The sequence below is a fragment of the Saimiri boliviensis genome, chromosome 13 (assembly GCF_048565385.1).
Source record: "Saimiri boliviensis isolate mSaiBol1 chromosome 13, mSaiBol1.pri, whole genome shotgun sequence".
Lineage (NCBI taxonomy): Eukaryota > Metazoa > Chordata > Mammalia > Primates > Cebidae > Saimiri > Saimiri boliviensis.
The window spans coordinates 46,502,540-46,519,221 of record NC_133461.1 but is presented as its reverse complement, the minus strand read 5'-3'; the positions used below and the strand labels follow the sequence as shown (position 1 = coordinate 46,519,221).

Sequence of the window (16,682 nt, the reverse complement as noted above, 5' to 3'; positions counted from 1 at the left end):
AAGGGGACATTAAAAAAATATGAAGGGAATAATATCCAGATCCCATTCTGGGCTTTTTTCCTTTAAATTCTCATGTTTCCAACTTCAGTTTCTCCTTAATTCATATTTGTGATTGTTTAAAAGGTGTTCTTCCCCACATTATGTACTTTTTAATCGATGATAATACCATGAGATATGAGAATGTTATTTAGTAGTTACTTTAAAATGATTTTGTAGATATCATATCATAGAGGTTTGACTGAATAATCAAGAAAGAAAATGCCAAAGTATGGAAACAAACAAGCTGGTACTAGTTAAATCGGAGTTTCTTCACCTTAACTTTGTTATTTTAGAACGTCTTTAAAATTGAGAGTGCAGTTCAACCACGAGGCATTTTAAAGAGAGAAGCAGGAATCAACTAAATTGAGATGAGCTTCGTTATTCTATCTTTCTTCCTATACCATACTTGAGGCCTGATGGCTTTCAACAATGGCTTCTGCTAAAAGTATCATTCCTTGAAGTTGGTTCTGTAGTGGACACCTGTGTGTATGTGTTGTCAGTATATGTAATTTTGCTTTTACAATGTTGGCAATAAGAAGAAGGCTTCTAATTTTATTCAGCATGATGATAGGCCCTAGCATTTTAATTATTTTTTATGTTGTGAGTAATTTATTATTCATTGGCTATCTTCCCTGTAAATCTCGTCCTCACTCTGTAAGGTTTTCCTTTGGTGTCCAACAAAGGGTTTCATTGCAATAAGAATCAAGGTGTGTCTAAATTCTTACCCAGAGCCTAAACAATGCCAGTCTTCCAGACCAGCCTGAGAGTTTGGGGTGGGGAAACAGAGTCATTATAGAGTATCTTCATCTCTCTGCCCAGAGAGCACCAGAGTTATCACCCATGCCCTCCTAAAAGGGCGTCTCAAAGCACATCTTGCTGTAGAGCGGAATTCAGGACCCAGAAGACGAGGGCTCAAATTGAATCTCACAGGATTTGTGTACAAGAGAAACTAAAGGAATGGATTGGCTCTTCTTCAGAAACATTTGCCTTTTGATCATTCTAATGGTAAGTAAAATTTAAAGACGTGGGAAGGAAATGCAGCCTCAAGGTTTTGCCTCTGTCAGCTGTTGGACTTTCTACATGGAATTTATTCCATTTTTAATCCCCTTCCTGGAAAGAGAGTTCTAGGAGTCCAGCCTCTGTTCATTTCCAACAACTCTCCGAGCCTGGAGGGACCAAATGCCATAGGGAAGTAGAGTGAGAATCTGGCTGAATTAAATTTATATGTCCTCAGAGACATAATCTACTTCACTTTAAGTGCTAGGACAATTCTAAAATTTTAACTTGGAAATAAAATTTATATTCTATGATCATATAAGTAAATCAGATAGATTGCTGTGAAAACTTCCAGTGCAAATTAGTTCTAAATTTGAAGGGAAGTGAATCAAGCCCATTTCCTTTCAATAGTTATTTCCCTTTGAATTTCTTTCAAAGTGGACGAATGATACATTGAAATTACACTGCAACTAATAATAAAATATTTAAGTCATGAGAATTTTTTTCAGTCAGATACTGCTAAAGAAAATTGAAGCTCAGCCATCAGGACAAACCTTTTCTGGAATTATTAATGCATTCCTACAGACCAGTAAAGAAATATTTAAATGATCTATTTCTTTACAGTAAACATGGCATTTTGGATATTATATTGCTTTCCTCTAAGCTTTGGGTGCCCAAGGTGTAACGTGACTTCCAGACAGGCAGCATGCATAGCAAGTATCCTACCCTAGCAAGAGAGAATTCCAAGTCCAAAGAAGAGCAAAGTTCCAGTTGGCCAATCACCAAACTACTGCCAATTCAATTAGAAAAGTTTATTTGAAGAATCAATTAAACTAGATTAGATTAGACTTAAGTCTACTGATGATTAAATGATAGAACAATTTAGTCCAAACAGCTGAGAAAAATAAGTGGAAAGGTAAGAGGACAGGATTATTAGGAAACTGTACAAATTTTTCAAAGTAAATTAAGACAAATGCACTACAGTTGGCCACACTTCAATCTCCCAGGAGTATCCACGTTGGTGCTACAACATAAGCTTGTAAAATGATCCCCATCCTATTCTTAGGCAAGTGGCAATTATACCAGACTCCTCTGGACATCAGTCTAAGAGACAGAAGGCAGCTACAGCTAGGAGAGATGGGAGCACATCATTGTCCAGTAGGCACAGTGAGAGGAGCTACTCTTCTGGAATTCACATTTCTAAACTTCAGCAGCAGTGCAGGAGCCAAACACTGCCAAAGGGCACACAACCCCAAGCTCAGAAGAGAACCTCAGAATGGTGGTAGAATACTGCATCCTCTGAGTTTAGGAGACAGATTATTAAACAAGACTATTTTTGAAAAATATTTTTAAACTTAAAAACACCGGACAGAAGGGCAATATTCTGTTACAATGATCGTTATTTATTTACTAAATAAAGTAAATGTCACTAAAAGAAGAGGCAAGAATCAGACTTGGTCCTCAATAGAAATAGTAAGTTACTAGGATATGCCTCTTGTTATAATTCTATGAGTATATTCATGCTTTGACTCAAATAAACTTTTGGTTTTCTGTAAGGAAAACTGTATGTGACAAGATTTTAGAGGCAACTTCTGAGCTCTAAATCTTGACTCCCATTGCCTTCTGCAGAGGCATGTTTTATGATAATATTAATTATTTAATTAAAGAGTTGATCTTCTTGATCTTGAAAGAGTATTATATTTCAGACTCTCGTGATCTTTTTTTGGTAGTATTCATTTATTTTCCCTGGTAATACTAGTGTTTTTGATACTTATTTCTCCTACTCCTCATTAATATTGAAGTCTTTGTGTTTGACATTTCATGGTAATTGTGAAAAAGTTACTTAAGTATTTTTTCTTTATGCATGTCTAACAGATACCTTACCATATCAATAATGTCTGAAGTTGAGAGGCAGAGACTTCTAGCATATTTCAAAATTGAAACAAATGCAAGGATTGTTTAAGAAGAATCTATATGATGTTACAGATACTATAGAAAAGTATTCATGCCTACTTGTCTTATTTTCCTGAACATAAACTCTGTCCTTCTTCATTAACTAAATCAAAGACTCTCTGGGGCATCACTGTAGCTTACACTAATGAGGGTGTGGCAGCTTCTCAGAGACTCACAGGTACTTTGTGTCAGCTATATCTCAACCACAAAGAGTGCTTTAAACAAAGTTCTGACTGGCTAACCAGTAGAAGGTACTCAAAACTCTGGGTTACGATAGGGCACTGATTTTACCACGAGTCATTTGGCATTTTGGTCCTAACACGATGCTCACCGTATTCTTCTCCTATAAAACAGATAGGGTGGTGAGGTACAATCAACAGTGGATCAAGACTAAGAAGTCCCAGGTTTGAATCAAGCTCCTCTTCAAAGCAGCTGTGTAACTTTGGCAAAAGCACCTAGCTTCTCAAAGCTTCCTTTTACCCCATATGAGACTACACAGTTAGACCTGATGATATTAAGTTGCTTCCACTATAGGAACTCTGCAATTCTAAAATTATCCCCACTGAATACTTAAGTAGTAGAAGTTCATTTCTGGCTCATAAATAGTTTTCATAACTTTGGCTAGAGAATCTGAAGATTTAGGTAATGCTATGGATTGTAAAGATTTTATTAGGAAGGAGTTACTTAAGGCACGACAGTTATTAGCTGGAAGAGGCCTATATTATATCAAGTTGATAAGATAAGAGAAGACAATCATCTATCAGATAATATGTGGCCATTCATGCTACATATAAGATGTAAACACTTCCATTAAATAGCCTGATTCTCGAAAGTAAAGAAGGTAGGTGGTTATAAATGTAGCTGTTATCTCATTGCAAGTTGAAAGCAGGCATCAAAATTTGAGAACATATTTAAAACTTACTTAGCCACTTATCTATTCAGCTCTCACATGCACTCAAATATGTTATTCTGAAGTGTCGAACAGAAATTTGCTTTTATTTGCTTGTCAGGCAAATTTCCAGAAATACAATGACAGAGAGAAAAACACCTTATCTGATTTGGTTTTATATTTGTACTAAACAGAATACTCTGGATTGCTTTAAATGATTGGTTTTGTACTACTTATTACAGAAAGGGTGTACTCATCACCCCAAAGGTTACATTGAAGCAAATCTCACCTCTATTACTGTTTTGTTGATATAAGTATCTAAGGAATTACTAAGTGTATTTTAAATAAGTAGAAAAATTTATATTTTTGCCTTCGAATTCCTGCAGAGTCCATGGTGAGAATGTCATATAAAAAAAGTTTCATATCTCAAGAGATATCTAGTATTACCATGATCTATAACTTACTATGGCTTTCTCAATAATATCTATTGACTCACAGGATAAAAGCCCAGCCCTAAGAATGTTTCATGGTTCTTGGGACTCTATGACCCTTTTCCTTTTTTTAAAGATACTTTTTTGCTGGGGTGAGCTTCTGGATCCTGAGTACTTAGTCTGATGACTCTTTGCTAGTTCTTTTTTTTTTTATTGCATTTTAGGTTTTGGGGTACATGTGATGAACATGCAAGATTGTTGCATAGGTACACACATGGCAGTGTGGTTTGCTGCCTTCCGTTCCCTCACCTGTATCTGTCATTTCTCCCCATGCTATCTTTTCCCACCTTCCCACCCCCCTGCCCCTCCCCCATTTCCCCCCAACGGACCCCAGTGTGTAGTGCTAGTTCTTAAGTATCCACGGTGGAGTTCCTTACAGAGCAATGAAACCATTGTTTAGCAGCGGTCATGTTTCCTTCCCTTCCCCAAGTGGGAGCACAGTTGGAATTCCTCACTTGTGGAAAGCAGCTCTGTTTACAGGGTGTGTGCCTGGAGGGAAACCTTCAGGTATTACTTGCATGAGAAATGTTTGCACTTCTTTTCTACCCAGAAAATTACATGGCTTACAAACCAAAATGCCATTTTTGATACACCTTCAATTATAAACAAAAGCGGTATAATTAGGCTTGAACTTGGCAACTCTACCATAGACCTGGTAGGATGGTAAGTGCTTTACTCAATTATTATTATAAGTATTATTCAGGCAATAACTGCTTATTAATAAGCTGGTCCTACTTATGCGGATGACTTCAAAACTGACTACTAACTCAAAAAGGTAAGTCATAGAGATGGAAAAATGGCCCTGTTCTGTAGGTACTACTCTAAATACATTCAGAATGTAAAAGAATAATACCTATTCCAATATTGCAAGAAGCACATACTATATAATGACTTAGATTCTCCACATCTTATATAAAATCATTAGAAGTAAGTATTAAAAGAAAAAACGAGACCCAGAAAAATTTCTGCAATACTTGTCTTGTGCACAGAGAACACTGTCTGTCACACGCGTTATCAATGAAAATGTTTCAACGAATGAATGAGTTTAGTTTCTAACTTATCTTTCTTACCAAGTCACTTCATCATATATTTTCCACCCTCACGTTGATGAGCAACTAATGTGGTTAGTTGGCTTTAAAGAGAGCGCGAGTGTTTCCATTTGAGACGAGGAGTCGGTGGTTCTCTGAAGCTGCCAGCCATTGCCTTGCCATCCCAATACCTAACACTAACAAAACATTTCACAGTTAACAAAACCATTGGAATAGATTACAAAAGTCCTGAAAGGTAAATGTTACCTAAATTTTTTTTTTTTTAGTTTCATGGGATAAATTAGTAGGACAGCTCATAATTGGGACAGTCAGTATGTGAACCCAAAACTCTTTCAACTCTGCCAGCATTGACCCCGTTCTCCCTCTGGGCCAATGCCCAATCCTAGTCATTCTTACTTTATATTGAATAATTCATCCCAATATCTTTTTTCATTTTTCTGCTTGCCTCCTGTTTGAACATGTCACTCTTTCTAGGTCTATGTCTTACTCTTCATTTCTTTCTCGAAATTAGCACAGACATAAATTTTAGTTTCTTAAGAACTTTTATACTGAAAGTCCTGTTCAAGTTTTTTTCCATTAACGCAACCTATCAAAAGGACATCCAAAAATAAAGGGAGACAGGAAACCCTCATCAACCAGGTCCACAGAGACTGTAATACATTTCGGATACCACACATCTTTCCGGGTTATGCTGCTCCCTCCACAGCACGTGCTTCCAACTCCCCTTTCTAGTACTCTACCACTGTGATGACTGGCTCAGGCATTTCCATCCTCTGTGTGTGTCTTTTACTCAGGGCCTCAGGTCAAGCCACATCAGCGGATGATGCCTGGCCCACACATTTCTCTGAAAACGTGACTTTCGGGCTGGTCCTAAGGTAGTGAGTTCTCTCAATTGATTGTTCACAGTCACTTGCAGATCAAACTCCTTGTTCTATTCTTTCCCCTGTCTCATCACTGCACTTGACTAGTCTCTAAAAAGAAAAACCTTTTAAAGGCTTTTGTAGGCAAGGAATTTCCACAATTACCTAGGAGTCCATCACTACTTTTCACAATTTAACTGAGGTTCATACAGTTATGCTACACTGTGCAGTTCAGGAGGCTGATGTCATTCCATGCTTCGTTCAAAACACTCATTAACAGGTGTCTCCTAGAAAGTGAGGGCTCCTGATGGGGCTCATGACTTCATAGGGCCTGGGAGTAATACCTGGCAAGTTCCTTCCTGGAGACTTGTACATAAAGTGACAGGATTTGGAGGGTTTGGCTTCTGTTACTCTCATCCTTAGAGCCAGCTGAGCAGGGAGCAGAAATACCACAAGTGTACTATGGAAACCTCCCTCAGCACAGCATAGGTCCTGCTAGATGAGAACCCTGGGCTCTATTCTTATTCCACTTCCCTGGCCTGAAAATAATTGAAAATAAAAAACTCAGGGACAGCAAAAGGATGAAAAGGGGCTTATACTCAGAAATTCTTGGAGTTACTTCAGTTGAGCTGGGCTCTCTAGAAAGGACAAGAGCAAGATAAAATGAGCTCAAAACTTCTCATCCCTTTAAACTACAGACAAATCTGCTTGATGTGGCTACTTTCAAGTCCTTAAAAATGATTCACTAGTACTTTTAGATGTCACGGGGCACTATGAACACACCCTCGAAAGCACAGAAGAAAACTCTACTGTCATTCTTCCTTCTTCACAAATGTACTGAGTCACTTTCACCTTGGCCATTCTATTTAGATCAGAGTCTGAAAGAGGGGGAAGCGAGGGGATTTGTCCAAAGCTACACTACTCAGTTCTTGGGCCTGCATGTCTCAAGAAATTTTTGATAAACCACATTGTTTTTTTTAAAGCCAAAGTATTATTTAAAGCTACTTATCCACTGTGGAATATAAAGCACTGGACTTTGAAATGTACACTTGATATCAGCTTGTTACTCTAATAGTCTTCAAATCAGGACACGTGTTTTGCTGAATGCATTCATTTTCCAGATCCTCAGCTTCTAGTCTTTCCTCAAGTCAATCTACCTTAACATGCACCTGAACCCGAGATACCAAGCTGGTTCTCCTCTCCCAATCCCACTTAAAAAGTCACACCTCTCAGCCATGGCAAACATTATTTTGTTGCACTGCAATATCAGAGGCACTAAACTAAGAATAATTGAAAACATTGATGTTAGTATTGAGAAAGTGAGTTCATTTCTTTTGAGATGGAGTCTCACTCTGTCTCTAGGCTGGAGTACAGTGGCACAATCCCAGCTCACTGCAACCTCTGCCTCCCGAGGTTCAAGCGATTCCCCTGCCTCAGCCTCCCAAGTATCTGGGGCTACAGGCATGTGCCACCACTCTGGGCTAGTTTGTTTGTTTGTTTATTTTTGTATTTTAGTAGAGACGAGGCTTCACCATGTTGGCCAGGATGGTCTCAATCTCCTGACCTCGTGATCCACCCGCCTCAGCCTCCCAAAGTGCCCGGATTACTGGGGTGAGCCACCGCTCCCAACTAAGAGAGTTAATTTCAGAGCACTTAAAAAATCCTTTTGCAAATTATGATTTTCAATTATTTGTTTTCGACAAAATTAAAAGATAATCTAAAGGAGTTGCCAACTTATACATCATTAAAACATCATTTTAAGCCTTATAGGTTTACGTTATGTAATTCAGAATAAATTTAAAGAATTTAATAACTCTGCTACCGGAAAAAAAATTCCAATGTTATCTATTAACATGAACAGGTTTTCTCAGTATTGACAACTGAAAGACAAAACCAAACAAACTAGAATTGGTTCTGAAACTTGTTTAATTCTAACAACAAGTAATATTTATAATTTGTGAGCTAATTTTTTAAAATTTCATCCCCATATTTGCAATGCATTTCCGATGAAGTTTTACTTTCATATTTCATTATATTGCATTGAAATTTCAATATTTGCATGCTGTTTGCTCAATTATGATGCTAAGTATAATTGTAACATTAATCCAGTTCAGAAAAAAAAAAAATTTCTTAACACTTAGAGCCTCATAATGACAGAAATTCCAATAAAACAAAATTTCTATTCATATGCATATTTTCCTTACAGACAAGTATGCTAGGCTGCTCAGTAAAAACCTTAAAATATATTAAAATATATTTGAAGCTTGAAAATTATTCTAGTAGGATGAACCAATGGAGGGGATAATTCATCAATAGAAATACGATATCAGAGTTCAAGGAGAAATAGGAGTAGAATAAATTCCAGCTGACAAAGAACTTACTCATCTATTTTTCTGATTGATGGCACTGGGCATCAGAAGACAACAGCATACAGATTCTTGCGTTTCCCATAGCTCTTCATACGTTCCCTTACCTTCCACCAAAAATATTATTGACCATTTCTGGAACACCCACTGACTTAGAGCCTTCACAACTGTGTTCTTGTTTCACCTTGGCTGAAATGCTCTTCCCCAACAAGTCCTCTTCTCAAAATAGCGTCATTCTGCAGAGTCCTTTCAAATCCCTGCTCTCCTAGGAAGCCTTCCTGAAATTCACTGGGATAATTCGAGTTGCCTGCCCTATCCTCCTTCAAGCCCACTGAGGTATCCTAACCTACTGTAGACTTATGTGTTTGTCTTCTCTAAAATTGAAATCTTTTTGAGGGTAAAATTCTATTATTCATTTGTGTTAGCCATGTTTATTCCATATTATCAACAAAGTGTATATTTTAAAAATGATTTAATAAAAGAATATTGTCAATGTTTTTATGACTTGGCTTCCCCTGCATTATGCAAATTTATGCTAATGTTGTACCTTCTATTAAAACAGGTGGTGATGGAAGTAAACAGTGAATTTATTGTTGAGGTAATGTATAATAAACTTATTTTTTCAATTTAAAATTAAAACAAAAACTGAATTTTATAATGTACTGTATTACATATAAAAATAAGAATATTTGAAATTGTAATTATCCACATAAAAGTTAAGAGACAGAATCTCTGGTGAACTGAAATAGCATACTCCCAAACAGTGAAATCCATACTCCCAAATCTCTGTTTCCAACAGCTTAGTTTTTAGTAACTCCTGTTTACCAAACTATATGGTAGTTGATTTATGTTTTGCAAAAGAAACAAAGTAACAGTTTAGAGTGGGACCCAGAGATTGTTTAGGCACATTAGACAGAAAGACAATTGATGGTTCATCAATGAGAGAAAGTACAAACATTCAAACTGTATATCACAACTAAATGGAAAACATATAATCTGGTGCCATTCAGAGTGCAACTCAGGAAATACTGCTGTCCTCTCTCTGGCAGAGCTTTATTTTAGTATAGTAGTTAGATTTTCCTTGTGATCCTCTCAAATCATTGGAAAAAAAAATACTTTTCTCATCTTTTTGGTGAAATAGGGAATAGGTGGACATTTCAGGAAGTTGTATCAAAATGGGGAAATAATGTAAATACTCTGATTCTAACATACACTTCATTCAGGGGAACACCTCCTTTCTCCAAAATGGTAATTAAAGGAAGCTTAGCCTAAATAAACTTATAATCATCTGAGTTTCAGAACGTACCTTTGGACTTACAAAAATAAATACATGCATATTTATAGTTTATGCATGTATACAAATATGCTTGCACATGTAGTGACATTTCTAAACTTATTAATATTTAATTCTTAAGTATACTTCAACAGTAGCAACTTAAGACTACAAAAGAAAAAGCATATAGCAAGCAAAGTTACAAATGACAACATTGCAAAGCTATATAGGTGTCCATGGGATTATTGGAGAAATCATCAATTCCTCCAATATTAATATTTTTCTAATTCCTCAAAAATATATTTGAGTGCTTAGCCACAGTGATGTCCTTATCAACAGAAGAGAAAAAAATGTTTTCTCTCTTTTAGGTGAGCACGACTCACCAGCTCAATATTTATCTTACGTGGGATGTGCATGCATGGAACAAGGCTGATGTTTAAACTCCTCAGACCGTCAAGTCTGGTGAAAGCTCAGTGAAGGGTGAGGTAGGCAAGGCTCCCATATGATGAAGATAGATTGAAAAAAGAAAAACTGTACAATTTATACAGTATAGTACATCATGAACTCCTTAGCTAGCTAATGAAATGTTTCTCTAGAATCAAATAGTTGGAAAGATAATTCCAAAAAATGTAGCAGGCAGAAGTAATTAAGTTCTACATATCCAGTTGTGAATTCGTGAAAACTTTCTCTGTTCTTCAAATTCAGTATCACTGTTTCTTCTAAATGCACCTTACAATGTTAAATAAATGTCCTTTCGAAGTAAAATCGTTCTAACACTGTAAGAAACATGAACTATCTTTGCTTAAGGTGAAGGAATTAGACATTGAAAATGGCACTACAAAATGGCAAACAGTCAGAAGACAAAAGCGGGAGTGGATCAAGTTTGCCGCAGCCTGTCGAGAAGGAGAGGACAACTCGAAGAGGAATCCCATCGCCAAAGTAAGTGACAATGCAAGCTGAGGACAAATGCTTTTGCAGAGCAGGGAAGCTTTCAAATATTTCCCAGATTTGCAGCCTTCACTGCTCCACAGTTCTTTAAGAAGACAGCACTTGGTCATTTGCTCCAGTTGCTAAGTCACTGATTTGAATATCACGTGCAGGGAGGCTGACATGGGGCAGGCAGTCAATGGCGAGTGATCCTAGAAGAAAGAGTTGGATCTCCAGCACAGCTGGTTTTGTTCATCCATTTGTGTTCTGCTCATTATTGCCTGTCTACATCATAGGAAATATATTCACATAGTGACAGTCTGATGACCGACCCTCCAGAAAGTCAAGCTAAGTTTACTGCACTTGATGAATTCATTCCAAGAAAGTAACGACAATATCAAAAGTTCCCACCAGATCGCTAAATCCAGAAAATAAGAGAGTCTTAAAAGATCTTCACAAATAATGCCTACGGGGGAAAAAAAAAAAAGGAAAGTTAAAGAATGTGTAATAAATTATCTAAGGATGGGATCCACATTAATAGCTTCATTTGCTCTTTCCGGGCATCTTGATCTTGAACAGTAAAGTGATCTGCAGAAATTTCTCCTTCCAGCTTTACATTAAAAATATAGTAATCATCAGCAATGATGTTACAGATACAAGCTCAGCTCAAGAAAATAAATTTATCCTCTCTCAGATGTTTTTAAATTGGAGGGATGTTTTAAATTTATTATTTCCATTCAACTCGTAGTGATAGCTTTATGTTATCCCACTTATATTGCACATTCTTTTTTTTTTTTTTTTTTTTGGCATTTTGGGAGGCTCCTGAGTTTTCTGCTCTGTAAAAAAGACATTTGGGTTAGAGTAGAGCTAACCAAACTTCTGTTTTCAACTGTATTTATTTCACTGTGAATGGGTGGGCAACAAATATTAATATTTTATGGAATTCTCTTCTCTTTATAGGTGAAATTTCAAAACTGTTTCAGTTTAAATTTATCAGCAATAGATAATAAAACTACTAAAGTAAAATCTATGTGGCAGAATATTTACTATAAAATCTATTTGGCAGAAAAGTGATGCAGTATGTTTACATTTATAAAATTATTACCAATACAGTATCTCTAACCATTATACTTCTCTGATATTTTCAATTTATCTACCGTTTTGACTAAATCTCAGACTCCAGCCTAGGTAGAATACTTATTAATATGACACAAGTTTTAAAAAAATAATAAAGATTGTGATTTCTTTTGGGAAACTCTGTGTATGTCGAAAAGTCAGAGAATATAAAAATGTATTATTAATAACAAAGCTAGCATCAAGGGTGTATGTTGTATAATTACCTCATGTAATTCCCACAACAAATTTGTGTGATAGGTGGTATTATCCCCACTGTAAGCTGATCTGGGCAAAGTTAACTAAATTTTCCAAGGTCACACAGGACTGTCATGGTGCCAGCTTCAATCCAAAGTCGATTTGGTTATGAAACCCATTCCCTTCTCATTCCACTACAGTCTGAAGTTTATTATCTGTTCTAAATTGGATCACAATTCTAGCTATTTTTCTCATAGATTCGATCAGACTGTGAATTGAACCAGAAGATTACATACCGAATTTCTGGGGTAGGGATTGATCGACCACCATATGGGATATTCACCATTAACCCTCGCACTGGGGAAATTAACATCACTTCAGTGGTAGACAGAGAGATAACTCCACTTTTCTTGGTAAGTCATAGCCATATGTTTGGATTTGTTCATATTAGTTTTCTGCCCTTTTTAAAAAAAATATCATCTTAAAACAATGGATTACTTTTGATAAAACATGGTAGACTGAACCCAAATGGAATGAATGGAAAGAAGGAGAAAATAAAAGTTTGTAGTTCAGGATTCTCTGGTATATTGCATGTGCATGTGGTCAAGTGTCTTGATCATATTTAAATTATTTGACTGTACTATCGTCTAAATTCACCGGAAAAAAATTGCTTCTTTGCCTGTTTTCTGATATATTTTCAAGCATGTTACTTAAATTCCTTTGGTGGAAAAAGACACTTTTTTTTTTCCAACTTTCCACAGATCTATTGCCAGGCTCTGAATTCACGGGGTGAAGACTTAGAAAGGCCTCTTGAGCTTAGAGTCAAAGTTATGGACATAAACGATAATGCACCAGTCTTTTCACAAAGTGTGTACACAGCCAGTATTGAAGAAAATAGTGACGCCAGTAAGTAAAATGACATTCCTTTTCTACATCGCCCCATAGCTGCTTCTCTCGGTCAAAAGCTTTAGAAGACTGACGTACAGGAAATGGAAAGGGCAGAAAAAGTCACATTTGTATTTTGAATAAACCCCACATATTTTAACTTTGAACTGAGCAAGAAAATGAAATCATGTCTAAAATGATCAAATATCTTTTTACTTGAGGAAGGTCCCTACGGGAATGTAGCAGGTGCTTAGCACCTTCCTTAGAGATTGTCACTGGGCTCATGAACAACTGAATCCAAGTGAGCAAACCGAGGAAGAAACCAGGGATGTTTAAGAAGGCTCTGTTGTGGTCTATTACTCAGAATGTTTGACTGACCCACACCAGGTAGAGAGTGATGGTGGAAGCACGCAGTAGTACCCATCAGATCAATCACTAAGGGTAATCATTGATCTTCACAGACTGCATAGCAAACTACATGCTATTCTCTCATTTTCTTTCATTTCTTTCCATTCCACTTAATTCCATTTCCAGTTCTAATACCCTTTTGTCTTTCCTTTATATTTGTTCTCCTGAACTCCTTTCCTTCCTCCTCTTACGCTTTTCCTATACATCTACTTTCCTATCTCTCCTCTCCCTTTGCCTTCTGACCTTGATTTTACTCACAGCGCATGAATATCAGCTTGTTACCCAATCTCCTAAGTTCCCTCTCCCTTTCAAACCTGTGTCACCCATATACCTCTGAACAAATTTGGGGGGAAATAATGGGAAAAATAAATCTCAGGAGAAAAGGCAGATAAACACAAAATGTGTTTTTTGAACTAGGATAATCCTCCAATAGAGAGGCAAAGAGGTTTTACCTAAGAGAGGCAACACAAAGAGAGAGAGACTTCGAAGTCCATTTTTTGCTTCCTCATCAACACACCTCAGGACAGCACTGGTGAAGGAAAAAATGGTGAAGCCCACAGCCAAGTCCCCCTGCCTAGGAAGCAAAAGAAGATCAGGGACCGACAATTCTGAACAATCTGTCCTGTAGGCTGATGTCCTTGGGGATTGGCGTAGAACACTGTTCTTTCTACCTATGAGTGGAGAACTTCTTATATTGCTATGGACAAGTCCTCTTTTCAATGATTATATATTTGTGACTGTTTGTTCAAATGCTACCTACCAGTGCAACCAAGAGTAATTATCTGCTTTCTGGATAAGTGGCAGTTAAGAATATAGATGTTCAATAAATAATTACAATGTTATATTTCATTAAACCACAATCTTCCTTAAGCATTTTAAAATAATTTCACAGGACCATGGCAGATAAATAAAACAGATAAAAATCTGTTTATTCAACTTTCTGATGAAGAATCTGTTGAACTTCTTTTTCATACGTTAAAGAGAACTATGTTTTGCTACTAATTTAGCATTTAATCATTTAAAGAGTGCAAGTGCTTTTAAAACAGTAAAGGGTTTTATAAAGCAAATCACAATTATTTTTGTTATGACTGGTAGAGCTGAAAGTTATGGTACTATATTCCCACAGAAAACTCAAACAGAGAGAATTTGGGAAAGGCCAACCCCTCTGTCTTCTTATGCCTAATGATCTGTTGAGTTTATTCTAGAGTCCCAACCATTCTCCACCTCCGTTTCTATTTCTAGATGCACTGGTAGTAAAGTTAAGTGCCACAGATGCAGACGAAGAAAATCATCTGAATTCCAAAATTGCCTACAAGATTGTCTCTCAGGAGCCTGCAGGTGCACCCATGTTCATTCTGAACAGGTACACTGGAGAAGTCCGCACGATGTCCAGTTTCTTGGACAGAGAGGTAAAGCCTTGTGTGAATGAATAAGAAATAAAAAATTCAATTTTGAAAAGACAAAGATAAAACAATCCATGTGTACCCTTACTCCAATATAAAGGAGGGAAGGAAAATAATACATTTTTAATAAAAATTAAAAGCTTAATTATATTTTATTTGATATGTAAATAGAAGAAAAATAATAGCATGAAGATATTGGATTCTATTCAAGACAAGACCTAAGTCTTACATTCTTTTTCATCTTGATTAAGCAACACAGTACGTACAACCTAGTTGTGAGAGGCTCAGATCGGGATGGAGCTGCAGATGGACTGTCTTCTGAGTGTGACTGTAGAATCCAGGTTTTAGATGTCAACGATAATTTCCCCACCTTAGAGAAAACATCAGTAAGTTTGTGTTTTTTAATCCTTTTCCATAAGTGTCAATAATCAATTTGCTTTCATGCTGGTTCATGAGCCTGGTTCTGTCCTATGTATGGACATACTCACCTTGTTGTAGAAACTTTGGAATTTCTTATGTATACTAATATACCTTCAAACTATGTTTGCCTTTGACTCACTACTCCAAACAAACCTTCTTTATGAAAGCAACAAACTGTCTACTCTGTATTCTCTATTCACAGAAACACAGAAATCTATTGCTCTAATTCTAGAAATAATATAGCAACATTAATGTTTTTGTATATGTCTCATGATTTGCTGAATAAATTCTACTAGAGTCCCAAGCATTCTCAACTTCCATTGTAAAGATGCATAAAATCCAAAGTAGCAGGGCCAAATCCAGCTTCATGTCTGTTTTGGTTTAAAAAAAGAAAATGTATTATTGGGGCCTAGCTGTCCTCATGCCTTTACATGTTGTCTGTGGGGGCTTTGTACTTTGTGCTGCAACAGCAGAGATGAGGGGCTGAAACACCAATTCTCTGGCCCACAATATCTAATATATTTACTATTTACAGAAAAAAAAAAATCTGATCCCCTATTTGAAGGAAATGAGTAAAGAAAATTAGCAAGAAGCAAAAAAAGAAAGAAACAAACAAAATCACAGTTTGACCTTGATTTTACATATAGCACATGAATGTCAGTTTTATTATCTTATATATTTTATTCTTATTTTTTCTGATTGGACAATGGCATTTAATAAGGCAAAAATCACTGACATAGTTTGTTGTTAGTATTTTAAATAATAATTATATCTTCTTAAGTACATTTCTCCTTTTGAAAATTTGTTGACTACACAATTGATCTCTACATTTTAGTACTCAGCAAGTATTGAAGAGAATTGCTTAAGTCCAGAACTGATAAGATTACAAGCAATTGATCTTGATGAAGAAGGCACCGATAATTGGTTGGCAAAATATTTAATTCTCTCTGGAAATGATGGGAATTGGTTCGATATTCAAACAGACCCAAAAACCAATGAAGGCATTTTGAAGGTTGTCAAGGTACAGTATAAGGATCTGCAATATTTTCTTCCATAGAAGTTTTAAATGACCTTAGAGATAGAATCTGCCTTCAAACAAAGTACTTCATAACTTTGAATATTGCTTGTATCAAGGACCCTAAGTAACTGCTGTGTCAGTCTGAATCGCTCAGCTAGCAAAACAAAATTTATTACCAAGAAAAATAAGAAAGTTGTTTTGTTCTGACAGGGCCCAATATTTAGTTGTGAAGATAAAGCAAGCATCCCCAACTTAGATGACGCATGGGAATTCACAGTGTAATAAACAGCACAAATGTCATGATATACAACATAATTAATTGCCAAGGGAGTGAAATTTGAAATAATGAATGAGATAAAAAAATGGTGAGATCCTTCTGAGCTAGATTTGTCTG

General features: G+C 36.4%; 1 protein-coding gene across 1 annotated transcript in view; it reads left to right on the top strand.

Moving 5' to 3' along the window:
* The first annotated feature begins 996 nt into the window (after positions 1 to 996).
* The window catches only part of DSG4 (desmoglein 4), a 36,062-nt gene continuing 20,376 nt past the window's right edge, over positions 997 to 16,682 (top strand). Inside the window, exons 1-8 of the mRNA XM_003924758.4 lie at positions 997 to 1,044; positions 9,206 to 9,241; positions 10,724 to 10,855; positions 12,412 to 12,567; positions 12,916 to 13,060; positions 14,690 to 14,856; positions 15,102 to 15,236; positions 16,106 to 16,291. Coding sequence (XP_003924807.2) covers positions 997 to 1,044; positions 9,206 to 9,241; positions 10,724 to 10,855; positions 12,412 to 12,567; positions 12,916 to 13,060; positions 14,690 to 14,856; positions 15,102 to 15,236; positions 16,106 to 16,291 — 1,005 coding nt within the window. The remainder of the gene's footprint in view (positions 1,045 to 9,205; positions 9,242 to 10,723; positions 10,856 to 12,411; positions 12,568 to 12,915; positions 13,061 to 14,689; positions 14,857 to 15,101; positions 15,237 to 16,105; positions 16,292 to 16,682) is intronic.